Source organism: Pelmatolapia mariae, linkage group LG20, assembly GCF_036321145.2.
Source record: "Pelmatolapia mariae isolate MD_Pm_ZW linkage group LG20, Pm_UMD_F_2, whole genome shotgun sequence".
Lineage (NCBI taxonomy): Eukaryota > Metazoa > Chordata > Actinopteri > Cichliformes > Cichlidae > Pelmatolapia > Pelmatolapia mariae.
The window spans coordinates 20,857,954-20,884,867 of record NC_086244.1 but is presented as its reverse complement, the minus strand read 5'-3'; the positions used below and the strand labels follow the sequence as shown (position 1 = coordinate 20,884,867).

At 39.0% G+C, this 26,914-nt stretch overlaps 1 protein-coding gene across 3 annotated transcripts in view; it reads left to right on the top strand.

Moving 5' to 3' along the window:
- The window catches only part of LOC134618083 (IQ motif and SEC7 domain-containing protein 1-like), a 96,971-nt gene that overhangs the window by 21,596 nt on the left and 48,461 nt on the right, over positions 1 to 26,914 (top strand). For 2 of the 3 annotated variants that reach the window (XM_063463324.1, XM_063463327.1), the window contains exon 3: positions 6,800 to 6,907. In XM_063463324.1, the coding sequence (XP_063319394.1) occupies positions 6,800 to 6,907 (108 nt within the window). Of the gene's footprint in view, positions 1 to 6,799; positions 6,908 to 23,286; positions 23,524 to 26,914 lie in introns of those variants that run through there. The other variant, XM_063463325.1, reaches the window with a different exon arrangement.

Below are 26,914 nucleotides of genomic sequence, written 5' to 3'. Positions count from 1 at the left end.
GAATAACCAAGGATCATGAGGCTAGCCAGGGTAAGTGAGGAACTGAGGTAGGGCTGTTATTGGTGTTTCTTGATATTGCAGTGTGGAGGAAGTAATGAGATTTTTATGTCCAGTCCAAGGTCACACTCTTCTGTTGATAGTTGCTGGCTGTGTGAACTTCGATAGCTGGAGATTTATAGGTTTGTCTCTCCTGACAGAGTTAAGTTGTGGGTTGATTTAAAACTGTAATGTGAGTCCATCATTTGCTGTGAACAAAGCTGAGGGAATATGGCTTGCATGCAGAGAGTAGATGGGCTTCTCTTGCTGGTAAACACACTCCTTATCTGCAGTTTCTCTCTTTAGGGATGTCTCGCTGTGGGATCCAAACAGTCTCTCCCCCTGCCTCTGTAGTGCGGTGTATCAAGAACCTAACAGTGTCTAGAAAAGTTGAAAAATTGTAGCAGAGCCTGTCCCGTGTTTTTGATACCAATTTTCCAGGCTGTGTCTGTTCTTTCCTTATACGCTCTGCTGTCTGCACTCCCAGGCTGCTTCTCTTCTGCTCTAAATGTCCCATTACAAATCTGAAGCAAATTCAGAGGGCCACAGCCTGAAGATGTGTGCCAGTCTTTGTCTTTGTACAGTCCCAGGATATGTGTACTTCAGTATGTGCTTGCAAGGCAGAGACGTGTGTGTATATGAGATTTGTTTCACACTCTGTGTGTAAATCATCCCAGAAAATGGGTTATATGAAACTTTTATGTGTTCTGTATGAATTTGGATAAATCAAAGCGTTTATCCTTAATTTTCTATTTTGGACATTTTTTTGACTATTACCAAATATTAATTTCACTTAAAACATCTGAATTGAGTTTTTAGCTGCAAGACTTTCTTTGGACATTATCAGGGTTATTGTCTTCTTCCTGTGTCTGAAACAGATGTGAACAGATTTTTTTGGTTATCATAATTCGATTTTTTTCATATACCTCAGCCCTGTAAAAGCAAAGCAGTAGAAATGGAGGACAAGGCTTGAGAGCCAAATAATCCCATCTCACCAAATTGGTGTTTTGATGTAGTTGGAAAAGTCTCAAATGGCAGCAGCCTTCTGCTTGCAATTCTTGCTTGTGAATTTGGCCACAAGTCCCAGAATCTTCCGTTCGTTAAGCGTCCCAAGACTGTTAATGTGCTTATGTGTAAAATGTGGTTTGAAATTCAAGCATCAAGCATCTCTGCCAGCACAGTTTGGATCTTGCAGCTTTGCTGGAAGCTGCACACAAACTTGATACTGACTTATAATAAGTGAGACTGAATTCTTGCTGCTGCTCACTTTTTAGCAATAAAATTGATGGTAGTCTGTGTACAAATCAGTGAAAAGCTTCGTGACCTCTCACCCTACATTGCAGGACTAAATCTACACTATATTTTAGAAATGGATTGGTATGTGTGCTGAGAGAATAATAAAATACTTTTTAAGCCTATGAATAAATCCATCAGCAAACAGTTTAAGATTCAAGCATTGATTTAATTGAATGAATAATTAGAGCAAAGTGCTGAAATGCTTTTAGGGACGCTTGATATGTATAAAATAGTCCAATTGGTTAAAGAGGGTAACTAAATCTGAAAAGAATAATTTACCAATACCATAAAGAAGAAACTTATATTTGATTTTAAAATGAATATACACAATCATATAACACAAAAAGCCTTTTTAGCTGTGTTTCTATGTCTGCAGACTCCTCCCACATGATCAGGAATTGAGCAAGCAAATGTGACACAAAATTATACCTTAGGCACCTGACGGTTCTTATCTATATCACGTAGTATGATGTCATCATGCTGCCTAGCAACCACTTAGCAGTACGCTAAAAATACCTCTATTTAGCGTGTACGCTTTCTCTATAGGACCTTATGAAAGCATCATATCATTTTTACCCCTCAGCCGTAAAAGGCTGATGTGGTATTGTAATCACCCTGCGGGGCAGGCAGGCGGTGTACTCAAGTTTTTGAGTACAGCGATTTTATATTTTATGCCATAGGTGCATCTACTAAAAATCTCAGATGAGTTTAATCTCAGTGGCCTCGACCTTAAGCTCAAGCTCAAGGTCAGAGGTTAAGTTTTCTGACAGTCTTGTGAACACAATAAATTGAGAATTATGTTACCTGGGATTTTCAAATTGATACCATAGGTGCATCTACTAAAAATTTCAGAGGAGTTTGAAACAACTGAGTCTCGCTGTTTGAATATTGACCTCAAGGTCAAAGGTCAGCTTTTCTGAAAATCACCTGGGATTTTCAAATTTATACTGTAGGCGCATGTACTTCGAGGCTGAGGGGTAACACCAGTGGTTGCATGTATTTTTATGTCAGGAAAATAACATCTAATCTATATCCACAAAACTTAAGTCTTTAATTATGTATTATGATGCCATCAGGTTGCCTGGAAATCACCTAGCAATGGCCAAATAAGACTTTTTTGCCTTTATGCACCTACAACACATGAACTCATCCTATCAGTTTAATTGATGGCAGTATCATCTCATTTATAACAACAAAAGTTGAATTATGTTACAATATTATCCCATTGCCTAGCAACCACATTGCAATGGGATAATACGTCCCATTTTAATTTTTTCTGTTCATGCTCTTATGGTGCTTTTATGAGGTTTTGTGTCATTTTAAATTCAGTACAATAACAACTAATTTATATCCACAAAATCTCAGTTATGCATGATGTGTTATGACGCCACCAGGTAGCTTGGCAGCCACCTAGCAACATGCTAACAAGACCTTGTCTTAGCATTTATGCACAAAACACCTTTTGTGTTAGGTTAAACAAGTGTGCTAGTATTTTAAAAAAAAAAATAAAAAATAAAAATTAAGTAAAATTTATTGGTTGAGCATAATTCGTTATCTCTTTGACTTTTGATTAATTATTTTGCGTTTTGGAAATACAAATTAGGTACTCAGTTAGGTGCTTTATTTCACAATTTATATATTCAAGATGTATTTACAAATTCAAGTAAAGGCAATCAAGGTGCTCATAGCAGTGGTGCAATTGAGATATAAAATGAGAAATTCTAAATATAAGATCTACAGAACGTATTTTAAATGATGATTTTTTAACATTAAACATAAAAATTTTAAACGACATTTGAAACAATAAAATCTTTGTATTTAACCCTGGAGAACCCATGGGGTCAAATTTGACCCCATGGGTTCTCCAGGGATAAAATGTATAAATAAAATCTTTTTTAAGCCTATTTGTGATTCCATACTAAGTTTCACTATACACATCTTCTGTGTCTTATAAAAAAAACATTTTTCATGCTGCTGCTTCTAATGTTGTTCCCATGATATGGATATACTATCTCACTGCAAATATTCTTAGCAACCAACCAGCAGCCAGATTCAGATTTGCTGTGACAGCTACCATAAATTTCTCCGTCACTCACTCGATTCATCTTGGCCCTGAGTTTCCTTTTGTATCGCAGCTTAAAGCTGTTTACTGTAAAATCGCTACAACTGCCAAAACAGCACTCTGCTGACAACACACAGCAGACTTACAGCCACTTACATCTTTCACCCTGTTAATATGCCACACCATGACACAAGTGAGTCTGGCTGTTTAAAATTTTGTGTGTTACATGGCTTGGTAGGTTTCATTATCATTAATAATGGAAAAGCCACCGAACTTGGCTCAGGCGCTATAAATAAATAAGCCATGCTCCCGGAAGATTGCTTTGCACTGGTTTGATAGAAGTTTGAGTGAGCGTGTGGGGAGAGATTGGCCCAGTCGGCGATGGGGGATTATTCTTATACACACTCCATGGCTAATGAGAGAGGAGTAGCAACATGGCGGTGTTTAATTGGTCTGCTGTTGTGTAATCAGAATGGATGGTTTCATTCAGATGTGATTACACCCAGGCTCAGATAGGAAGGCAGGCGCTCATCAGCCTCAGTGACCTGCTTTTATTGGATTGTTCTTCAGTGAATGTTTAATGATAAGGTGTTCTCCCACTCCACATTTTGTACAGCACTCATTCATAAGCCCGACGAGCACATGGCCAGAGCCTAGAGCTCAGGAGTAGTCGGGCACTTAATCACGCCAACTGCAATGGGAATGCAGGATGAAAATGCTCTTGTCTTATTTATACCTGTTTACTTGGGCTCGGTGAGATTGTGTTTTGTGATGGATGGCAGTTGTTATAGTTGTCTGGGAGTAGTCTGAGAACAAAGAGCAAGTTCAAATTTCATATTGTTTCGTATGCTGTATCCATGACCGTGACCCTTTTGAGCACTCCACATTCTGTCTTTTTTTGTATTGAACATGTTTGGCTTCACGCACACAGAGGCCAGCTCGTCAGCAAGCTGCAGTAATAGTGGGTGACTGGAGGTATTCTGGAAAGCCTTAGCGAGGGCTGCAGCTTTGATTTCCCCGTAGTCCTCCGCGGAGAGTTGGAGAAACAGAGAGGAGGGGATTATACAGCTCAGTCATTATTGTAGGAATGACAATGAAGAGAATAAAGCTTTGCTGGGCTGTTGTTTGGGGGGGGGGGGTCAGAACCTCTTTTTAGAGTGCATCTCAAAATAATACCGTAGGCAATGCCCTTCCAATTAATTCAAACATTAAGTCAGAGTAATTTGTTATTGTAACAGGATTGTGGGAAGATTTATGACGTTCAGTGATATACTATAAGAATTAACATACAACATTAAAGAGGAGCAAAGAGACTGCACTCTTGCAACTTCTATTGCTCATGAGGCGTTTCCTAAAATAGGCTTGGAACTGCAGATTTCTCTCTGAAGAGAGGGCATCTCTCTAAAACCGCACAATGTGTGGGGTGAACTGTACTTAATTCACTCACAAATCTATCCTACAAAGAGCCGGGCTGTCCTCCAGTGCACTGTCAGGCAGCTGAACTGATACTTGTCTACAAGCACGAGAAGTGACAGGCCTGTGTCGCAGAACTGCTCCAGTGCAGTCTCGAACCCTTGGCCGGTGTACTCCTCAGGGATCACACAAACCTATCTCGTGTTGCCAACTTTGATGGGTAGGACACAGAGCCTGCTGCTTGTGTGAGTCCTTCTCGAATAAGAAAACTGCATTTCAGATCTTAACAAGGAATTGTCCTGAAACAATCCCCTACAGACACGGGAGTGTGCCGTGTGTGGTGACAGAATCCAAAGATGCAAATTAAAGTCACATGACGTGTCACTCTCATGGGAAAGACCTGACATTTATTTATGGTCTGAAGCAAAGTCTTAGCCTTGACTCTGTGGGACTTTCTGAAAAACTAATGGAGGACGGGAAGAAAAATTCAGACTAATCCAAGGTTCATAACTCTCAACTGAGCCAGAGCAGAGACATTAGCATTTTTGAAATTAATAATTCATTGTGCCGAAACAGCAGCAAATGGCAGCAGCCATGACACAATTAGCCACTGCTATGTCTCAGGGCCTCGGTGCAAGATTTTTCATCTCGACGCTGTGTAGAAGCTGAGTTAAACAATGAACAATAATAGCGTTTTTCTTCTGAAGTAAGATGCGGCTGTATGTTTTCGATGACGACTTCATTCTCTGGCAGAGATGGGTGGGTTGACTATAACCCACAGCTTGAGAAATGTGCTTTGCCCATGATAGACATGCAATCCAAAGGGGGGCTGGCTCAGTGAAAACCTTAACAAACAATAGATGAGAGAGAAATATCTCTGTGGAAGTGATCTCCTGTGGAAGAAAATGAGAAATGCCTGAACAATCAGTAGTAGAGGAAGAAACTATTTTAACTTTACAGACAAGCTGTGAAGTTGCATATACTCAACAAAGGAGCTTAACTTATGTGAACGCCCAATTATGTAAATAGGATAACTTGAGAATGAGGCGACATAGGAGTTTCAAATTGGTACCGTTGATGTATTTACTAAAGATCTCAGTGATCTTGACTTCAAGGTCAAGGTCAGAAGTCAAGTTTTCTGAAAATCTTGTGAATGTGATGCGATAACTTGAGAACATACTATTTTGAAATTGATACCATAGGTTTATCTACTAGGAGGCTGAGGGATTGCATTTATTTTCTTTGACACAGTCAGATTGAGGTCTTTTTTTCACCCCAAGTTTTCACATGCATTACATTTTAGTGTTACCTACTCTCATTTTACCCATATTTGTTTCAGAAAAATTTAATTATCTGGCAGTACAGACACCATTTTGTTACGTTATCAGTGTACAGCACTTGCACCACTGTTCACAAAATCAAATGAGAAACAGGTTTGGAGTAATAAAAAAAAAAAGCATGAAGTTATGCATACCTGGATGTATTTCTTGTACATGAAGAGTTCAAACATGAAGAGTTAATATATACAGTTCTATGCACTGCATATATTAAGTATATATGCATTTCTATAGGATTAAACTTGGGTTTGTGGGAAAATAAAATAAAATAACAATATATCTATTGTAATGTTGTAACTGTATATATCTATCTATTGTAACTGTGCAAGTCTACAAGTCAGAATGTACTGCAGTTTATAGAAACCTGCTGCATACAGAGTCAGAAAAGTACAAAAATACAAGCACCCATGATAGGACACTGTAGGGTTAACAAAAGGCTAGAACAGGAATGAATCCTGGCTGAAGTCAAAAGTTCCTACTAACAAACACAGAGAGAGCTAAAAGAGCACACACACACACACACACATACACACACACACACACACACACAGCCGTCATTTCATTTTAAAATGTTTCTGTCATATCTGTCCTTGTAGGTACCACATTTCTGTTTTTTGTTGTTTGTGTTTTTGTAACACAGTGTGTCCTTTTGTAGGAGACATACATCTCTACCAGTTGAAGTCACAGAGAATCCCGGGAGGTTGGTTTCTGAAGGTTGCAGAAGAGTCACCCCCTGCCGCAAGTGGAAGTCTGCTTCCTTTGGGTACAGTAAGATGTTAATTTTAACAGTTACTTCACATTCAGTTTGTCCCATAAGCACTGCAGCAAAACAATATTTTCCTTGTCTTCCTCTTGTTAATGTCTAAAACTCTTCACTGGTGATATTAATCGCCCTGCTAATTAGCCTCTCTGTGTCAGAAGTATTGGCCGTGACAGCTTGACAGCTGCAAACTTTGCCGCGTCCTAATGTTTGAGGCTTTGCAGCTGCTCTCATCAGCTTTTTATGACACAGCAGTTTGATTGCTGCAGTGCCTTTTTTTCTGATGTGCACATTGAAGTCTTCTAACCAAATGCACTGTAGGAGGAAATCATTAAGTATAGCCTTCACGAAATATGACCCTTCATTGCTGCGTACCCATTAGCTGTGCTGAGCTTGGACCTTGACAATCTCTCAACAATTGAGGAGGGAGCAGAGCACAAAGTCGCATCGATGGGACAGACTTGGGGGTGGTCTTTAAAAGGCATGAGAGTTTCATAAGAGACACCTCCCTGTACTGTATGCTTCATCGTCAAAAAGCAACGTGCCCTAATCCACAGCCCAATTTTAGCTCGTGTGCAACCCAAAAATAAATCCTACTGCATAGTGGGAACATGCTCTATTTTTAAAGAGCAGTGTTCAGAAGTTTCTGATGAGTAGTAACATCTGTGGGTTGTTTTTAGACTTCTGTAACACTGCAGAAAGGAGGCTTTGCTATTTCTTGCTGATTAATATCTCATTCACTCATGCTCCATCTATTTGTCTCAATATGATTGTTATACAGTAAGTAATTTTCAGGCGTAAAGTTAATGGGTTAAATGGATCATGACTGCAAACAAGATGATGGCTGTGCTCTGAGGTTTAATGTTTTCCTCTTCAGCTCAGCAGCACTGCTTGCGTCCGTCAGCGTTTACTTATCTCAGAGTTAGAATGGGATAATTATTAAATGATGGTAAAAGAGAACAAGCACCCTTCCTGATCGTTTTGGCTTTGCTGATTGATTTCAAATGGTCTTGCTTTAATGCTGTGTCCCAGATGTAATTATTAATGTGCGCAAGTTAGTTATTATTGATCTTTCCTTTTAGTTAGAGAGCTCACAATTACCAACAGCAAAAGCAGAAAAGTAGTATCAGTTTGGTCAACATGATAGAGTTGTGACACACACACACACACACACGTACACACACACATACACACACAAACAGTCGTGTTTGCGTATCTTTGTGGGGACATCTAATTGACATAGTGCTTACGCTAGCCACTAACCCTAGCCTAACCATAAAAACTGAATGACTAACCCTTATCCTAAACCTAACCATAACCTAATTGTAACCCTGACACTAAAACCACATTTTGAGTCTCAAAAATGTCCCCATAAGTGCTGTTGGTCCCCACGAGCGTTGTAAACTTCCAATTTTTGGTCCCCACAAAGATATATAAACATAGTACACACACACATTTACACATTCGCACCGGCGCTTGCACACTCACACTCACAGGAAATGGTAAGTGACAGGGTGGACTGGAAGTTTGCAAATCAGATCACTGCATGGCCCAAAATGTAAGCAAACATTTGTTATAAAGGCCTTGGTCACAGCTGTCTTTTGTCATGCTTGATTTGTTTTGGAGGGTATTATTTCCTTTAGAAAGAGAGGAAACTCACTGGATATGGTGTTTCAAAGGTCCTGTGCCAGATTTGAACCCAGGATGTTGCACTGTACACCACAGTGACTAGAAAACAATTTTTTTTTTTTTCACATCGTGTCTGAAAAGAAATGTTGGGTTATCATTCCTTCTCGATGGGCGCTGGGTGTTTGAGGTTCTCATCGACTGGGTGACTCTTTTTTTAGAAGTATGTTTATAAGGTGAAATATTAATTACTATGGCTTTTGTGGTCTGCTGTGCTATGCCCTGCAGTATGATTAAAAGGTACTTGTTAAAAGACTTTTGAGTGAGCATAATGGAAAATGCTACAGTAAACCTTAATTATAAGATGAGTTTTTAGCGGTGACATTATTTACTTCAAATGTTTTTCGCAACAACATTAAAAAAAATGCCAGATTTGTTGCCCTGTTATTTTAAGCTTGTTATTTCAGATTGTTTCAGTAATTCTAGACTTTGGAAACTAAGTTAAAGGACTTATTAGGGATTAATGGAACAAGTTTGGTGTCAAAGCTGTGTCATTCACAGAGCTCAGCTTGCTCCTCATCCTCCAGAGTTAGGGCAGTCTCTGGGGGCGGCCAATTACATTCAGAGCATGTAGAGTGTCTGCTATACTGCAATAGCATAAACACACTCCAGGCACTGACTTTAATTGTTGCTTCTGCTGTATACTTTTCTTTACTTCTCTTTACTTGTTTGCTCTGCTTTATTTACTATGTACTTGTTCTTTCTTCTTTCTCTGTTCTCTTCTACATCAAAGCATTTACATGCACAAATACCATTTCATCACCATTAGAGCAAGGCAATCCATTAGCTTAGATGTGAAAAACACCTTTTCATGCATAAATATGTATGTTTGAGCCAATGATGGACATCTGATTATTATGATTTTTTTCCACTAAATCTGATGATATTATTAGACTGTACAGATCAAACCAGACCAGTGCAACAGCAATAAGCCTAGAAAAAGTTCACTTTCATAACACCAGTGTGGAAAACCAATCTCCTTCAAATGTTTAGAGCACAAAAAACTAGTCCCAGCAGGTTTTGTCAGTGCATGATTTGTTTTCTTTAATGTAGACAACAGAATGGAAATATTGTCGATTTTTCTCATTGGGGTTCTGTTCAAAAACTGTCAAAACATCCAGAAACTACAGAGAAACACAGGCAGTAAGAGATATCATTTACAGTCTGCCCCATACATTTTGGAAAAATGACACAAATGTTGTTCAATCTTGACTACTTGATTTAAAATCTATGGTGGTAGTGTACAATGAAGTGCAGACTTTTAGCTTTAATCCAAGGGGTATAGTAAAGCTATTACATAAATTCTTTAGGAATTAAAAACATTTTTATGCATAGCCCCTCAAAAGTAATTAAACATACTAAGATGAATATAAGGATCTAAGTCCTTTGCCGCCGATGACTCCTGAAATCTAGAATCCATGGACATCATCAAATCCTGTTTTTCCCCCCGCTTTCCTAGGCCTTTACTGCAGCTGCTTTCAGTTGCTTCTTGTTTGTGCGTCATTCTGCATTTAGTTTTGTATTTAATAACTTAAAAACAAACATGTTGAGTTGAGATCAGTTAATTGAGTTTCTAAGTTATTAGAAGGACATCGTGTGAGCTCCTCAGGCAGGTAGTTCCAAAGCTGAGGGTCCCTGATGGCAAAAGCAAAGTCGCCTTTAGATTTAAGCCTTGATATTTGGAACTGCCTGGAGGACCCCATCTAGAGTTTGAATTCGCTCATACAGGGTCAACATTTTTCCTGTGTATCTAAGGGGCCAGACTCAAACTTGCTTTAAAAGTTAACATTTTAAAATGAAATCTGAAATGTACTGGTAGCCAGTCGAGAGAAACCAGCATTTTGGTGATGGGATGCCGCCCGCTAAAACCAGTAAGAAAAACTGTGAACATTTTGTTACTCTTGGTGGTGGTCTTTAGCACCTTGGACAGGAAAATGTGTCAGCATAAGCTCCAAGCATTCACACGTAACTCACCCAGCTGAAATACTGAAATGTTACTGGTGTGATGATGGCCTGCAATGTAATAGTATATGTGAACCACAACAAAGAAGATGGATTGCCTGACTTCTATCAGGACGCACACATCATTTTCCTCAAGATATATAATTCTTTTTCCATTCTTGACTTGCTTTAAAGTGCAGTAAATCAGGAGCTAGCGACAAATCAGTCTGTAGACCAAAGTGGAACAGAGAGAAGAGGAAACATAACTACATTAAAAAAAAAGAAAAAGAAAAAAAAGGAAGAGTATTTTAAAGGGGTGAATTCACAAAAAGAAAATGGATGACTTCCATATTAATTATAAATTATACTGTTTTGTTACCTACAAAATGTTTTTACTTCTACATATAAAAGCAAGAAGTGAAAGTACTGTACTTACACTTGATAACAGGCTTTACTAAACCTATTCTAAACTTGACTCAAGTCCAGTAGTGACATGTAATAAGAACTGAAACTATAAAGAGATTAGGTTAAAGTTTCCCAGCAACCATGGTAATTTTATTTATTTATAGCGTGTGTGTGTGTGTGTGTGTGTGTGTGTGTGTGTGTGTGTGTGTGTGTGTGTGTGTGTGTGTGTGTGTGTGTGTGTGTGTGTGTGTGTGTGTGTGTGTGTGTGTGTAAAAATTAAGTCGAGTCAGTCTTTCTTTGAGTCTCAAAACATACTTTTCTGACGATGTTTTCCCTTTGAGTTTTTCACTTGCTTTGAATGGTCTACTTCCTCAGTACATTACTCAGTACAACTTATTGGAGTTGATGTTGGCTTTATTTAAAATGGCCAATAAATGAAATGTAAAAAAAAAACAAAAAACGTTGACAACACGACAAATAAAACAACCAGCTGATCCGAGCACAATCGGGCAGAGAATAATAGAGTAATCTGTGACTTGTTGTCGTATTATAAGAAAGAAAGAACACATAAATAACTGTTCATAACGAATGGTGGGAAATCTTTTTTTTTATTTTGTGTGACTGAAAGAAAAAAGTATTTGCCAGTATATCAGATTTTTACATCACCAAATATCTGTGTCCACATTGGTCTTAAACGTCAGTGGAGCTCTAGTTTGTTTTTATTTTGTTCAGTCTTGGTTTTATTGTGTTGCTCCTGTGTAGCAGGAGTAGTAAGTGCTGCTTTAAATAACTAGTTGTTATTATTAGTGAGTGATATACTGAAACTCAAAATACAGCCAAATATTTAGCTTTCAGTCTCATCATTTGCCATCTCCGCCTCTGTAATGATTTCTCCCACTTCTATCTCTTCTCTGGCTCTGGTTTCATTTGTAAAGACTAGTGGCTGTTTCATTTCTACTCCTCTCCCATGACTGTTGAGCGTAAAGTGCTCTGCAACAGTGGGAGAGGTGAAAATAGGAAGTGTGTTTATGTCAGACTAAGAAAGCAAAACTGGAGCATACAGCCAGTCCAATAGGGATGCAGGATCTCAGCTTATTGTGTGAAAGGATCATTGCTCTATACGGTTTACTGAGGGAAAAGAATCCAAATTCATCTGCAGGCATGTGACGGAAACTTGAAAGAAAATGGTACAAAAGCAGCGTATTATATTATAATATAGGAATATAGACAACCACATGAAATAAGGGTTAAAAAAAACACATTCTCTTCCTCAGCATCTGTAAATTACATGAACAGAAAGCATGTTTTAACTGATTTTGGGTGCTGCATGTATTCATTGCCTGCAGCTGCCTTCTAGTTCAGTCCCGTCCAGAGTTAAGACTTCTTCTGCACCCATCAAGCTCAGCCCAAGGCTGAATGAATGCTTTTAAATACCCAAGATGCTTTCCCTCTCTTCCCTCTCACGCTTTCCTCACTTCACGCCTCTCTTTTAATTCTCCCCCTTTTTTTCTCCAGATATTCTCTTTGTTCTTTCACTCAATCAAATAGAAATAAATAAATAACATCTGCTGGTCTGTAATCTTTCACCTCCTTTGACTCTGTGGTGCGTATCTGTGTCTCCCTTTTTCTCTCATCAATTAAAACAACCCATTTGACTTGATTAATAGCTAAGGGGCAGAAGTAAAAGTGGGATGGTGAAGTGTAACTCTTTCTGAAGTGTTTACACCCCTCTCTTAAGGCTCCCATGGTATTACCAGTAGGTTGTAAACTTGCTGTTACTGGACTGGTCCATTTATTTGAATTTGATGTTTTTATTATTTGGCATTTGACTTTTAGAAAACACCTAAACCTGGATCTCCACTAGTACATATTTAATTCAGGGGTTTTATGTTTTTAATTATAATTATAAAGTTTAATGGCTATTTCATAACAGGACCTGTGATTACGTTCACTGCAGAGCTCATTGATTCCTGCAAATTGGCCTTTCTTCCGGAGATCGCAGACCCCCACCCTAACCTTCTGCTGATGCAGCCAATGTCTTATTTGCTGATGGCTGGAGGCAGAAAGGCAGCTCGGGAGACTGTGATCTAGCTGCAGGGGTGAATATAGTGCAAAGCGACATATACAGAGAAGAATGACAATATGTAGGTTCATGAACCCTGCATCATGACTGTTATTGCATGTATTTCATTGCAGCATTCCCCTTCTGTAAGCCCTTGACAGTATCCGTGGTCATTTGGAAAGGAGTTTAACGATGCAGTAAACATTTATTGTATGTGGCTGCAAACAGTCCCGGATAAATGAATGAGCAGTTGTGTCCAAGAGTTAGTGCTGGTTTTTAAAAAGAAAAGGAAGGGGAAAAAAAGGAGCAATGAAAGTGCCTTCCGCCCTCCATAAAATTCAGACTGTTATTTAATGCTTTCTTTTTTGGTTCTTTTTCTTTACTGCCGTCAATATTGAAAAGGTTTGATTCCACCAGATGGGAAATTACATCTGTGCAATGATTTAATAGGCCTGTGAAATAGAAGGCCCACTACCTTAATGTGTTTGAACTCTTGAGAGAACTCTTTGAAGTTCCCAGCTTCTGTTTCGTCATCACATTCTCTTAAGAGTTAATTACAGGCTCCACGCTGCGCTCTGAAGCTGCATAGCTGGAAACACACAGTTTTGATTTAGAAGTGAATGCAGGCCATTTGGTTCATAATAAGTTGCTTTGACTCTAAGTAGCAGAGCAGAATTTGATGCTTTTTGTTGTGCCATGTGCCTTTCACTTGACTCAGTTTTGCAGTTAATCCTTTTGGGCAAGATGCTCGCATGTGTATATGGCTGTGTGGTTGATCTGCGTATGTGCGCTGTCACTTTCACATGCAGGCAGCCATGCCACACATAAACAGTTTTCAAGGATTGTGATGCTGTGCTATAAAGCCTGGCAAGCTGTCAGTTGTGAATGTTATGGCTATGTTTTCACTCTAACTCATTCTTAATGGCGAGCATTTATGATTTTTCTTTTTTTCTGTCATATATATGGTTACATTCACCTAACAGTGAAAGATTGTGCATTTATTCCCAGGAGGACAGACAGGAAAAAAAAATCTGTCAAATCAAACATTCAGATCTATCTACTGTGGTGACTCCATGTGAAAAAGGGAGCATCTGAAAGCAGATTGTAGACAATGACACTTCAGTTCAATTAAAAACTGTCCAAAGAATTATTCAAATCTGGAAAGACTGTGGTGAACCATCACCTTCGAGGAAGAAATGGGTTGGGGAAAAAACTTGTATGATCATGATTGGCATTTTCTCAAATGTTTGGTAAAATCAAATCACAAAAAATCCACAGTAGAACTCACAGCAATGTTTGATAGTGAAAGTGAGGATATTTCCATGCATACTATGTAAAGAGAACCTAGGGTATTGGGACTAAAGAGCTGAAGTAATCTACTCATCAGTGATCATAGAGATTGGACTCAGGAGTAGAGGAAAAAGGTCACGTGGTCTAATGAGTCCTGTTCTAGAGTGATGGGTGCAGCAGACAAAGTGATGCGCCCATCATACCTGGTGCCTGCCGTAAAAGCCTGTGGGGGCACTATTATGATCTGGGGTTACTTCAGTTCAGTAACATTATGTGCCAAAATATTAGGTCAGCTGACTACCTGAATATACTGAATGACCAGGTTTTTCCATCAATGGAGTTTTTTTTTTTCTTTTTTCTTCCCTGATGCCACAGGCATATTGCAAGATGACATTGCCATGATTCATCCGGCTCAAATTGTGAAAGAGTGGTTCAGGGAACATGAGATATGATTTCAAATGTGGATCGAAAACTACAGAATCCAGACCTTAACCCTAGTGAGAATCTTTAGGATGTGCAGGAGAAGATTTTTCGTAGTGGGCCGACTCTTTCATCAGAAGATCGGTTGTGACACTGTGTAAGCTTATTGAAATGATGCCTTGGTGAATGTGTGCTGTCATTAGAGCTGGCAATTTTTTTTTTGCCTGGCACTGTGTATTGTGGGTTTTTGTTTTGTTTTGGGTTTTTTTTTCTTTTTCTTCTTTTGCTTTTGTTTTTGTTTTTTTTTGTTTTGTTTTTTTTATTGACAATTGCCCATAACGTGTGGACTTAACTCTGTTTAAAAATGGTGGATGCTCATATTAGACATTAACAAAACTTTGAGTGGTGCTGTTGTCTTTTACTTGTGAGGTATAGCTAGTTGGGGGGAAAAGGTGGCATAACACCTTATTTCAGACAGTGGACGATTTAAGCTGCAAAGTCCAGTATAACATAAATAAGGGTTATTTTAAATTGGATATCACACAAAGCTACTCTTGTAGAGTTCCCCATCAAGAATTACAGATAATTTATACATATCACCCGCACAGCAATAAAACTTGCCTTATACTGTGTAGATGCTTATACTGCCTTATACTGCTCTGTGACTAAAACAGCTCTGACCCTGGGGGGAATTAGAAAAGGACGTCTGGGGGTGCCCTGTGGTGTTTAGGTGGGCGGTAAGTAAGCAATAGCTAACAGCATCTTAAAGGTCACAAATGTTGTTCATTTCACCTTTCAGTGGTTTTAATGTTGCAGCAAATTCAATTCATTCATTTCATAAGAATTTTAAGGGTTAAATTGATTACAATACAAAATCAGTTCTAAACATGTTACATTATTAAGTAACTTTTGGCATAGTAGCTTTTTAAAAAGATATTACCTAACATTTTGTGTTTGTTGTGCGGTCTCTATTTGGTCTCTTTCCAAGGGTAAGACATGCCATTGGATGCACTATTACCTTGACAGTCATAATAACCACGCTGCAATTAAAAATTAAGACATTATTAAAATGAGCACACATTCTGCTTACAGTTGTAGCCTTAAAACCTTGAATCTTGAATCGGTTATCAGCCAGCAAACCTAATAATAGTTTAATAATTTGCCATGACGTGATCTACGATATGACATACTGCTCTTGTTTAAAAAAGAAAAAATAATTTTGTGTTTTCAGCAGATGAGAAAATAATTTTGAAACTACAACATGTGTATGCACGGAAAAGTGGTTTAATTAGAATAAAATGTATTTGTGTGCTCCCCTTCAGAAAGGCAGGAGTTTGCAATTCTTCAGGCATGACTGAAATCCGATGTGTCTGTTATAAATGCATCCCGTCAGCAGTAATGAAAAGTCACCCAGATGTGTGGCGACAGGGCACAGGTGTTACATTTCAAGACAAAGTCATGTGTGACACAAGTGTGATTTGGAGAGCCTTTAGGGTGATACATGTGCAAGCACTGCACCTCCAGCTAGAAATAAAAAAACATGTCAGAGCATCCTTTTTTCCTCAACCAGTGCTTTTCTTTCACGGTATTACCCACTGCCACTTTCCGTGTTAAATTAGATATAGTGAGAGATTAGTGCTACTGTGCGACTGCCTCAAATAGCTTATCCTTTCATTAGTTCCGTGCAACAATAATATCAGGCAAAAGAGACTGGGAGTGTTTCAGATCACTGTTTGATACGAGGCATTTGCAATTCCAAAGCCCCATATAAGTGCCCGGATCGAGCTGAGGGAAGAGCTCACAGGGATGAGGTGAAGGAGCAAGGAGTAGCTTATCCAGGAAATAAGACTGAAACATTTGTTCTCTTCTGCTTTTTCAGCTCTACCACTCAAGAACAGGGATTTGTCTGTGCATGTGAAACAAGATATTAAAGTGTTGCTGCTGCTGGATGAATGATCTGTTTGTGTGGGTGAAATTTCCTGCAAGTGAGGAGATGAATGACAAACTGTACATTACAATTATGAGAATAAAAAATACTGTATCATTCGGTTTGACCTTAGTTAAAATTTGCATGTATCTGGATTGTTTTCTTTCCTACTTGTTTTTACTATGTGAGTCAAGCAGTGCTGTAATTGATGGAAATTGAGGCTTGAGCAAGAAAAGTGGATTTAGATCTTGCAATTTGTGACCTCAGAGTAAGACAAACTTCTAATTAAACAGGATTTTTATCAAATAATACAGTAATTGCATACTGTGTACTGTATACTGTATACAAACATGGAACCATGCAGTACATATTCCCAAAAGTAACCGAGCTTTACAGAAAAAAGTAATAGCATCATGCTACTTTTCATATTAACATTTTTAAATGAAAAGAAGACGCAGATGAATGCTTCAGTTATACTGTGGAGGCTATTTTGCTGCAGTGGTTTGGATCTACTTGTTCCCTAGAGAAAAGGATCAGTGCTAATAATTACAAAGTCATGGTCTCCTCCAGGAGGACAATGCTCCATCTGAGTATGAAAATGATGTAAATCATATGCTGTGGCCTTCACAGTCACCAGACTGTGATACCTGTTCTGTCTATACACACAGACATAGTCCAACATCTTACTTTTCCTTTCATTTGTGTGATAAGCTTATAACTATGGATGTTCCTTGCAACTAATAACAGAAAATCTAAGCAAATATTAAATGCATGGAAGTTAAACATTGGCCAAAGAAATATGTGTCACATTAATTTCCAATGTGGCTAATCTTATCAGTGCTAGCAGTGGTAGCCTAGGTTTCCTCCATTCTAGTGTCAATAACTCATTGTAGAAAGTGGTCAGCTGCTTGGTTATATTACATTATTTGTTTTCTGACACGGCTAAAGTAGAGCACAGCCACGCTGGTTCCTTCTTGCTCATTTACAGCTCTATTCACAGAGAGAACGAACAACAGCAGGGCACGGTTGTTTGTTCATGGGTGGAGACCGGTCATGCCATGTGCTTTTTGAACTGGCAACTTTAATTGCACATTAATAAATAAGAATAACATGTTTAAATGATTTATATTTCTGGCATCAACTCATAACACAGTCCATTTGTCTGGTCACCTCTCCAAAATTTGATTATAAAATATAAAAAAATTCAGCCCCAAAGTTGTTAAATTTGTGCTTATTTATAGTGAGCACTTAGAACCATATATAATTAAAAAAAAATTGCAATATAGTTTCTCTTGCATATGATGTTAAAAAATGTCAGTTTAATTTGCAGGATTTTTACATTAATTCACTGGTAATTGTGCCATAAATGATCTCTCTACGTCTTCCTTTGCATGCTGTATCAGGTATATATATACAAAGTGCAGTAGCAGTATTACTGACATCGGCTTATGGAGGAGTCTAAACTTGTGATGAGCCTCAGCTGAGGCCCAAGGGGTCAAGTAATGTCTTTGTCTATACTTCATAGTTAGAGGCAGAGAGACAGCTCTTTGTTTGGCCTGCAATGAAAAGCTTGTCTGTCTTTTGCTTCTGATGTTCTTAGGCTTGAGGCCAAGTCAGTGACAGAAGGAGCCTTTGCACAGCACTGTGCCCTCTGCCAGCGAACTACAGAGAGGATGTGCAGTGTTGTTGCATGGAAAAACACAGGCAAACTAACCCTCTCACCTCTTTTCCCCAGAGCATTGTGCAGAGGTCCCCATCTAAAGGGGAGTGGTCAGTTTTCCTAGCTTTTGAGACTGTAGTTGTTGTGATTAGGAAAATGTTTTTATGGAACAAAAAAGCTATGGGTGTATTTTTTTTGTAAGTATTATTACTGAAAGCTGAAAACAAAACTGAAATGACTGAAGCGTCAAGTTTTGTGATGTTTTTCACTTTAATGGTGCCTTTTTGTTGGAAAGTACATAATCTTTGTTCATGGGTTTGCTTTGATACATTGTTAGCCTTCTTTCTTAAAAGGAGATTGCTAAAAACCACATGCATTTGATTAATGTATCCAAATTAAGCATCACTATAGCATCTGGCGCAAAACTAAACCCCCATGAGTGACAGGTTTTCCCAGCATCAGTAAGCTTATTGATCACATCCTGTCACATCTTATTGCAGAAGATGTAGTGCACTGCCATCGTGTGGTCTGTAGCTCTAAGTGCTGTGCTTAATGTCTTCTCTTTCGCTCTCTTCTTGCTCTTCATCACTCAGCTTGTCTTTGTTGGAAGTGGGCTGAAATCTCATGAGAGGAGACGGCTCATTTTAGGACAAAATATGGCTTCCTGCTGGCACAGTCGGTTCCACCAGTGCTTTTTACAGATTGTGCAGACACATGCGTAGCACTGCATTTTGAATGTGCAGTTTTGATGAAATAGGAGGCACCTAGTCACCCGAAGAAGAGAAGAAAATGGATTGCACTTCACTGGAAATGTGTTGATGCATTGTTTTATACATAGTTTATTAGTTTCTTTAGACATTAAACCAAGCAGAACTTGCTTTATGGAGAGGACTTGTTATCTGTCAGTCTCTGTTATGTTTGTACATCAACTTTAAAGTTGAGCTGAGAAACAGGTTTTTCATATTTGGACAATGGCAGTATTGTACAGCAGTAGACATTTTTAGTGTAAGATGAAGCTTAATGGTTATTATCAGTGATGAAGTGTACATAGTGATGATTGTGATTATTTGTCTAAACTGTTGAACTATTAAACAACAGGAGGAAAAAAAGTCAATCACAATTAGTATAAGAGGTTTAATCTTCAAATGACATTTTGGTCAGACTACAAATTTATTCCATCAAGTGTCGGTACAGTTTAAAAAACAAATCAATCAATATGTGCTGTTAAGAATGTGGACCTAATGATTTTTAGGTTTGTGCATAAACGGTGCTGATTAATTTTCCGTCAATTAAATTATTTTCAGCTTTCATGCAAGAACATGAGGCACACTCGGTCAGCTCCTTTTGATTTGTTTTTTTCCTTTGCTGTTTATGATCCACTAAGACAGTCCTGTGACCATCTCTATCTCCATCTTCCCTTGCCTTCGTAACATTTAGCAAATGTGTCTGGCTCCCCCCTTGAAGAAGACAGACCTGCATAAAAGCCTGTGTGTTCATATCTTGTCTGTTTACCTATTTTATATTGGTGTTCTTTGTGTCTGGTTTTGTGTGCATGCCTTCTGCATAATATCCTGCGTACTGTCTATGGCTGAAAATTCAACATCGTACATAAAGGTCGTACAAAAGCACATCTTAATGTGTGCAAAGGTACACCTGGCAATAAAATAGGATTGCAACTGAAATATCAACCTCAGCACTTGTAATTCAGTCTCGTTGTGAAGGCCTGAAAACCTCTTTCCTTTGTGCTGAATATGGTAACCATGAATTTAATGTTATTTGTCAGGTTTAAAGAACATCTTTCTCGCCACTTTGCTCCTCGGTCTGTATGTGCTCTGACTACTAAATCTCTGGTCTTGGTTTGCTGTTTAACAGAATGGAACTTACCATCGTCCCCATCAACCTCCAACCACCAAGTATCTTTTTGTCATCCATGCCCACAAACACCTACACTGACTATGTTTAAATTATATGCCAGTTGTTCTGGATTTTCACTGTCGCTACTCTAGACATGTATTACAACTCTTTTTTTGAGAATGAAAACAGAGTGTAAGCATTATCAAACAATGTATTTAGTTGAAAATGATATAAAGGAAATGGACCAAACACCTAGCAGAACATCTGATATCATGAAAGAGCAACCCAAAAGGGGGATATTGAGAATTGCACAGCTTAGTAAAAGACAGCATGGACTACTGGACAAGAAAGTTTTGTAATTTACATGAAATGGGAATGCAGCAGAAACACACTACGTTAATTTTGGAGTAGGTTTCTGGGTGCCCACTGCTACTAGTACTTAGTGCTGGTTAAATGCGCAAAAAAACCAAAACATGTTTACAGTATCCTTATTGATGTACATGGCTGAATAAACAGTATATACATAGTATTGATCTATATAACATCTTAGCAGCTTATCAAATTTGTTAGACCACCAATCCAATGTAAGGTTTATGCCGCAGCTGCCCAATCAACAGTATTGTTAATTACCCACATCACTTTTTGTGTTTTTGTAATGCTCACACTCTTTAATGAAAATTATGATTATAATGTTAAAAATAATTGTTTAATAATTGTTATCCATTAATTTTAAAATGTACTGTTTTACAAAACAGTAAAGCACATAATTTTTTATATGTTAAATTACAGGTTTAGTGGTTGAATGTTATACTTGATTAATTTCTGAAGTCCACTGTGCTGGCTCAAATTTGGGTATAAACCAGAATTCAGTTTATTTAATTTTCTTTCATATTTAGTTTTAATCAAGTTTTTAACAGATCTCTAAAATATTTGTTTTATTATTTTTATGATAGGTTAAAAAATTAATAAATGCACATTTTACGTTACAGCTCTGTATTTGGAGTTAGAAATGGAAAAAAAAGTTATACATTTTAAAAATACAACAAAAAAGGCCCCGAACAGTTGAGCACCTGGAATCTTCCAGCCAGTCTTTGTCAGGTAGATGAGCAACATCCCCTCATTCTAATAACAAATACACAATCAATCCAATGTTAGATTTAACATCAGCTGTGTTCAAAACTGCAACAATAAAAGATAAGATAAGATAGAACTTTATTAATCCCTCGGGTGGGTTCCTCTGGGAAATTCGGTAAAAACGACTAAGTGTGTGAGTTAGATGGTACAATATTCAATACATTTAGCAAAATGTTAAGTAGAACTAATATCAATGCTAACATCAGAGCCCTGGATGAAAATCAGAAGCATGTGCTGAGGTTATTAAAATGAATGCTCTTATTACTTATACACTCAACTGGTTGCCATCGCTGTCAATGTTGGGAAGTGACAAGATGTATACAGCAAAACTGTGGCATAGTCGTTATACTAAGGCTTGTCTCCTTTGGTACATATAAATTTAAATCTTAAATTTTAAATCTCACATTGCAAGCCATGACCCAGGAACATTTGACACTCTTGTCATTCATTGTTTGGGAGTCTTGTTTTCCTTATTGTGGTATGAACTGATCAGTGACTGTGACTGTGTTAATTGACTGTGATTAACATTACTTGATTTCCATGCACATGCTCATAAATCGCAAATTCAAGACATTATGCCAGAAATTGAGAAATCTGCACTTTTCTTAATAATTACAGCATACACAGCTTGTGTGACTGCAATTTAGATAATGGACGTGCTGTACATCTTTAACCACTGCACATGTTCATTAACAAAAATATAGTGGTTGCACTAATTTGACACTGGATTGAAGTGAGGTTAAGTTTGATGATGAAACACATTCTTCTTTGACTTAGAAACCCAAGGCTTGTGGTTCAGTCTATATTCTGCCGTTTGTGTGTGTGTGTGTGTGTGTGTGTGTGTGTGTGTGTAGCCTTATAAAGTCCCAATGAGAGTTGTTCTTCATACACACTATCCTCCCTGCCTACAGTCTCGCTTTGGATGCTGTTACCTTGTGAGGGTGTCAAGTCAACAACACTAACATCTATTTCCTAAGGGCATGGTACATTGTGGCTATAATAAGACACTCTGTACATCATGTACATCTTGTGGTTGTTTTGATGCATTTTTGCAACCAAAACTTCAGTTTTCTCCATAATATAACTGTATTTCTGCTTGTTAGTTCACACTTCCTGTCTGGTTTTGGAATTACTTGCACATGATGCAATATCTGTGCAAGCCATGTTGTTTCTAATACCCAACTTGGTGTGTCAGAGATTGCGAAGTTATGAACTGCAGTAATATGATTTGTAACTTATTTACCTTTTTTTTTTTTTTTTCCCTTCCAGATGATTATGTGCCATATATCCATGAACTGATCTCTTTTCTGCCTTATTTTAAAAACTATGAAAGAACTATTTTTTATGCAGACATAATTAACTGGAGCCATGCTGCATCTTTACCTGCTTGCGCCACTCCTCATTAGACTGAAAAGCCCTGTGTGTTTTGAAAGACACTACAGAGAAAAGTGCATTGATTCCAGTGGAGAGAAAGATGCCGAGGGAGGGAACAGGGGTTGGGTATGTGAGAAGAAGAGAAATGGTAAATGAGAGAGGGAGTGAAAACAAAATGGGAGGGAGGGAAGAGAGAGAAGGCATGATAATGAGCCCTACCTCTGACACATCCTCCTGTTTCTATGGAGACCAAGGAGCCAATCATATAGCCCTGCTGAGGACTGTACTACTGAGAGCAGATAAGAGGGTGGAGAGAGGTGTACGCAGAGGCTCCTCTCTGTTTATGAGATCCAATAAAATCCCAGTAAATCTCCCAGTAGCTCTCCAGGAGGTAGTGTCTTCTTGCTTTCCTTTAAATGTGGAAGTCACCCGTGGCATTGATATCAGTAAAGAATTAGTAATCACACAAAAGAAGAAGAAGAAGAAGAAAAAGAGGAAGAGAGGCTTACCACGAGACATCTCCTTTAGAGCTCTACAAGACCCCACCCCACACCTCCTCTTCCACCATCAGCCCCATCTCCCTTAGCCCCCCACCAGCTGCCAGCCTCTTGGATGCTCCTTGTTACATCACACGCACTGCTCTCTGGCAGCTCGTGTTTGTGACTGGGAGGGAGAGGGAGTGTGAATGTGAGTGAGCCCGTGTGCGCACGCTGTCCCACCGTCGAGTCCCGTTGACCAGCATACAGGATGGACAAACCAAGTGTTTGGCGCGCCGTGGTGAGCAGCACAGACCCCAGGAGAACAAGAGACCCCGGGTCCCATTCAAGCAGACCGGGCTCCGCCATGGGTTACCGGCTCTACGACATGTGAGTAACATGTTCTGTGCGAATGCAGACAGGATAGCCAGACAGGCGGGCTCGCCTGCCTGGGCGGCACTGATGCAGCTCCCATTCATAGAGACAGCAGTTGAGTGGGTGGCGGTGGAATACGGGGTGTCTACCTCTCTGGTGTCCATGCTGAGTCACCTATGGCATCCGGACCTTGCTTCGTCCTCTCGTGTTCCCTTCCTGAGCCTTCATCGTAAACAACGTCTCTCCTGAGGAGGGGCGGCGAGTTGGACCATACGTTTCTTTGAATGACATTCTCAGATTTCAGCAAGATGAGTTAATACCATGTGTCTTCATGTAAATTGATAAAACCTATGTGTTGTTTGGTATTTTGAGTCTGCCATTATAACAGAAAGCACAACAGAGTCATGTGAATAATGGTTTTAGAGCCTCTGGTGGCTGGGAAACATGACTCATTTCTGGATGATGCTGTGACAGCTCGTACTGGGCACATGAGTTCCTCACAGCTTCTGCTGTATATTTGAGGGTGTCAGTGTGTTCTTGTGTGTGCTTTGTATAGTGTATATGTGTATGTGGCATTGCGTGTGTGTGTGTGTGTGTGTGTGTGTGTAAAATGCGGCTGGGTCTAAGCTGTTATTTTTGGGATGGCGATGAGTCCTACGGTCTGTGTGGAAAGCTTGCATTTCTGCTTCAGTAAATTATGTGTGAATTCTACTGTAATGAAAGAGAGACAAAATTCTCTCATGTGTTTTTGAAGCTAAATAATAGTATTATTGTTGTTGTTGCGCTCCACATTTTTTTTTACATGTGCTCTTCTGCTGTCTAGCACATAAACACATCAGCTGAATAAGCATTTCGCTGCCTTATTTCTCTGCAGAGGGACCTTCAGGTTTGTTTTCCCTCTTAAAGCGTGTCTTTGCTGCATCACTGTAGACCCTCTGATTTCCTTACAACCCTTTGAGTGTAACCATGTACTTGAACTTCACACATGTACTTACTAACTGATGCATAACGCTGAGCTGTATTACCCTGTCATGTCAGGATTTAATACCATACATGGGTATCCGTCATCTTAATGAATATGAGACCTTCATGGGTCTCTGCTGAGTCTTTCACAGGCAATCTGGCACTGCCATTTAATAGATTTAATCTCTGCCTTGTTTCTGTTCAGCCCGTATTAGTAAATATGGACACTCCTGAGATTTTCTTTCATAATTACAATTTTGTAATTTTATGCTTAACTTTGAATTGCATTTCTGGTTTTTGTTGTTGCATATTAAGCAGTTGTGTTCAGAGATGGTCGCTTATTTCTTTCATCCTCATTCCCTCTCAGCTCTAATCCAAGTAAAATCTTTAACCAAAGACTGTCACATGACCTGGGTGAGGAGCAGACAGCAGGAAAGTGAAAGTGTTGTGCAAATTGTGGTTATTGTTGTCTGGAGACTGAGAAGATGTACTGATGACTGACACTAATGCTTGTGACTTTTGTGTCTGTCAAACAAACTGAGGATCACAATGTCTGTTCAATACTCCTTTAATGAGGAGCTGGAGTTGGACAAGCATGTTGTGTTGTAAATGTCATTTCATCGTATTTGGCAGCCCCCCATCTCACTCTGGAATTCCGAATGCCAAAAGGATGATGATGTCCTGGGTTCCACCAAAGACTTTCCTGCCCTAAAGGGATGTAGAGGTTATCTTGAGCTGAATACACCATCATACACAAAGTGTAATTTGTTCAGTTGAGTACAGTGGAACAGCGTGCATTGCTTTTGGCTCCTGTATATATACTATTCTTGCAAGGAAAGCTTAAAGAGGAATAATTCAGGCATTTTCAGAAGGTAATCATTTACTCTACATTATATTCACACCAACACGAGTTGTTTTGAGGGATTAGTGACTACATAAATCAGTAGTCACTTTGCACCAGAAATGCTGAGCAGCCACATTATTCAGTACTTATTTATTTAGCGTGTGCACAAAAAGAGTTGTTGCTTTTTAATAATAGACTATTTTTGTTTTTATAAATCATAAAGAAATGCATGTGTTGGAGTCGAGATGTGTGCAAAATCAATTGAACTGGCAATCCTATTGTCCATAACATTCACATCCAGAAGGTGTGATCTTTCTGCATGGATTATTTTTTGGAATTCAGAATCACTTTCTCATATATTCTGCAGTGCACCGAATATACAACATTTCATGGACAAGGCAGGTAATAAGCATCAACTGGCTTTATCTTTCGTTGAGATGAGCCATGCATTCTTAGAGGGCATTTGTGGAGTGAATTAATTTTTAACAGGATTGCCAATCCCTGTTACTAGAAGAGATGCTCTAAATGCATTGCCCCCTGATCAAGTGACGCCAATGCTGATGAAAAAGAGAATGCGTCACCAAGGGGGTAAGGCAGTGACGCCACATTCCTCCACTTTGCGTGCTCTCTCAGTCTGCAGACCCAGCACACTTTGCTGTCAGAGGCTCAAGCTCAAAGACAACTGCCAGCACTGCTCTGAATATGCCTCTGCTGTAGACAGGAACTGTGAGATACATGGAGCTATTGCATAAGACAACAACTGCATATAATGCATTGCCAGCACAAGGCACGAGAGAGCATGCTGTCAGTTCACATGGCATCAGCTGATGGGGCATAATGCTTAAAAGCAGGAAGTGAGTCACTTGTTAAAGCACATGCTCTTTGTATGTACAAACCTGTCTTCATGAAAGCCCTTTGTTCTTTTGTCTGTGTCTAGAGTGCCTCATGGCAATTCTTAATTTACTCAAGGACTTAAATATATAATGTATTTGTCGATCAATTGCGTTCTCATCAGTCCTTAATTTTTGACAGATGGCAGGATATTTACACCTTATAATTCCCCTTCTTACCCCATCAGCATTGTTTTTGGCAGAAAACTACACAGAATATATGAAAACGAATACCTCGCTTGAAGGTGCAGGTGCATAGTGTACTTCAACATCAAGTCAGTAATGTACCAGCAGTACAGTAGCATTTTGGTTTTTGCCGAAATAGCACAAACTTGGCCGTGCTCAATCAGCTCAAAGGCTGTCATTTGCACACTAAAACGTCAGCAGCTGGACATCTGTCGACTGGCACTGAGATAGTGGCTGAGTTTGCAGCTGGAGCTGTGTCAGCCATGTGTGAGGATGATCAAACCAGTGGGAGCTGTGGGGCTCTCAGGGGCACATCTCAGTGAGTTGAAGTTTCCTCAGGGGAGTAGCTAGTGCTGATGCATTTGTGGTTTGAAACAGCCCATAATAAGCCTCTGCCTTTGCCAATGGCACCGTCAGAAGCCTCAGCACGGAGGAGAGTTGGGTGCTTTAAAAAAGGATGCATCTCCAGAACATTTTGTTCCTTTGGCGAAAATAAAAATGGATATGCGGATGTGTTTGTCTG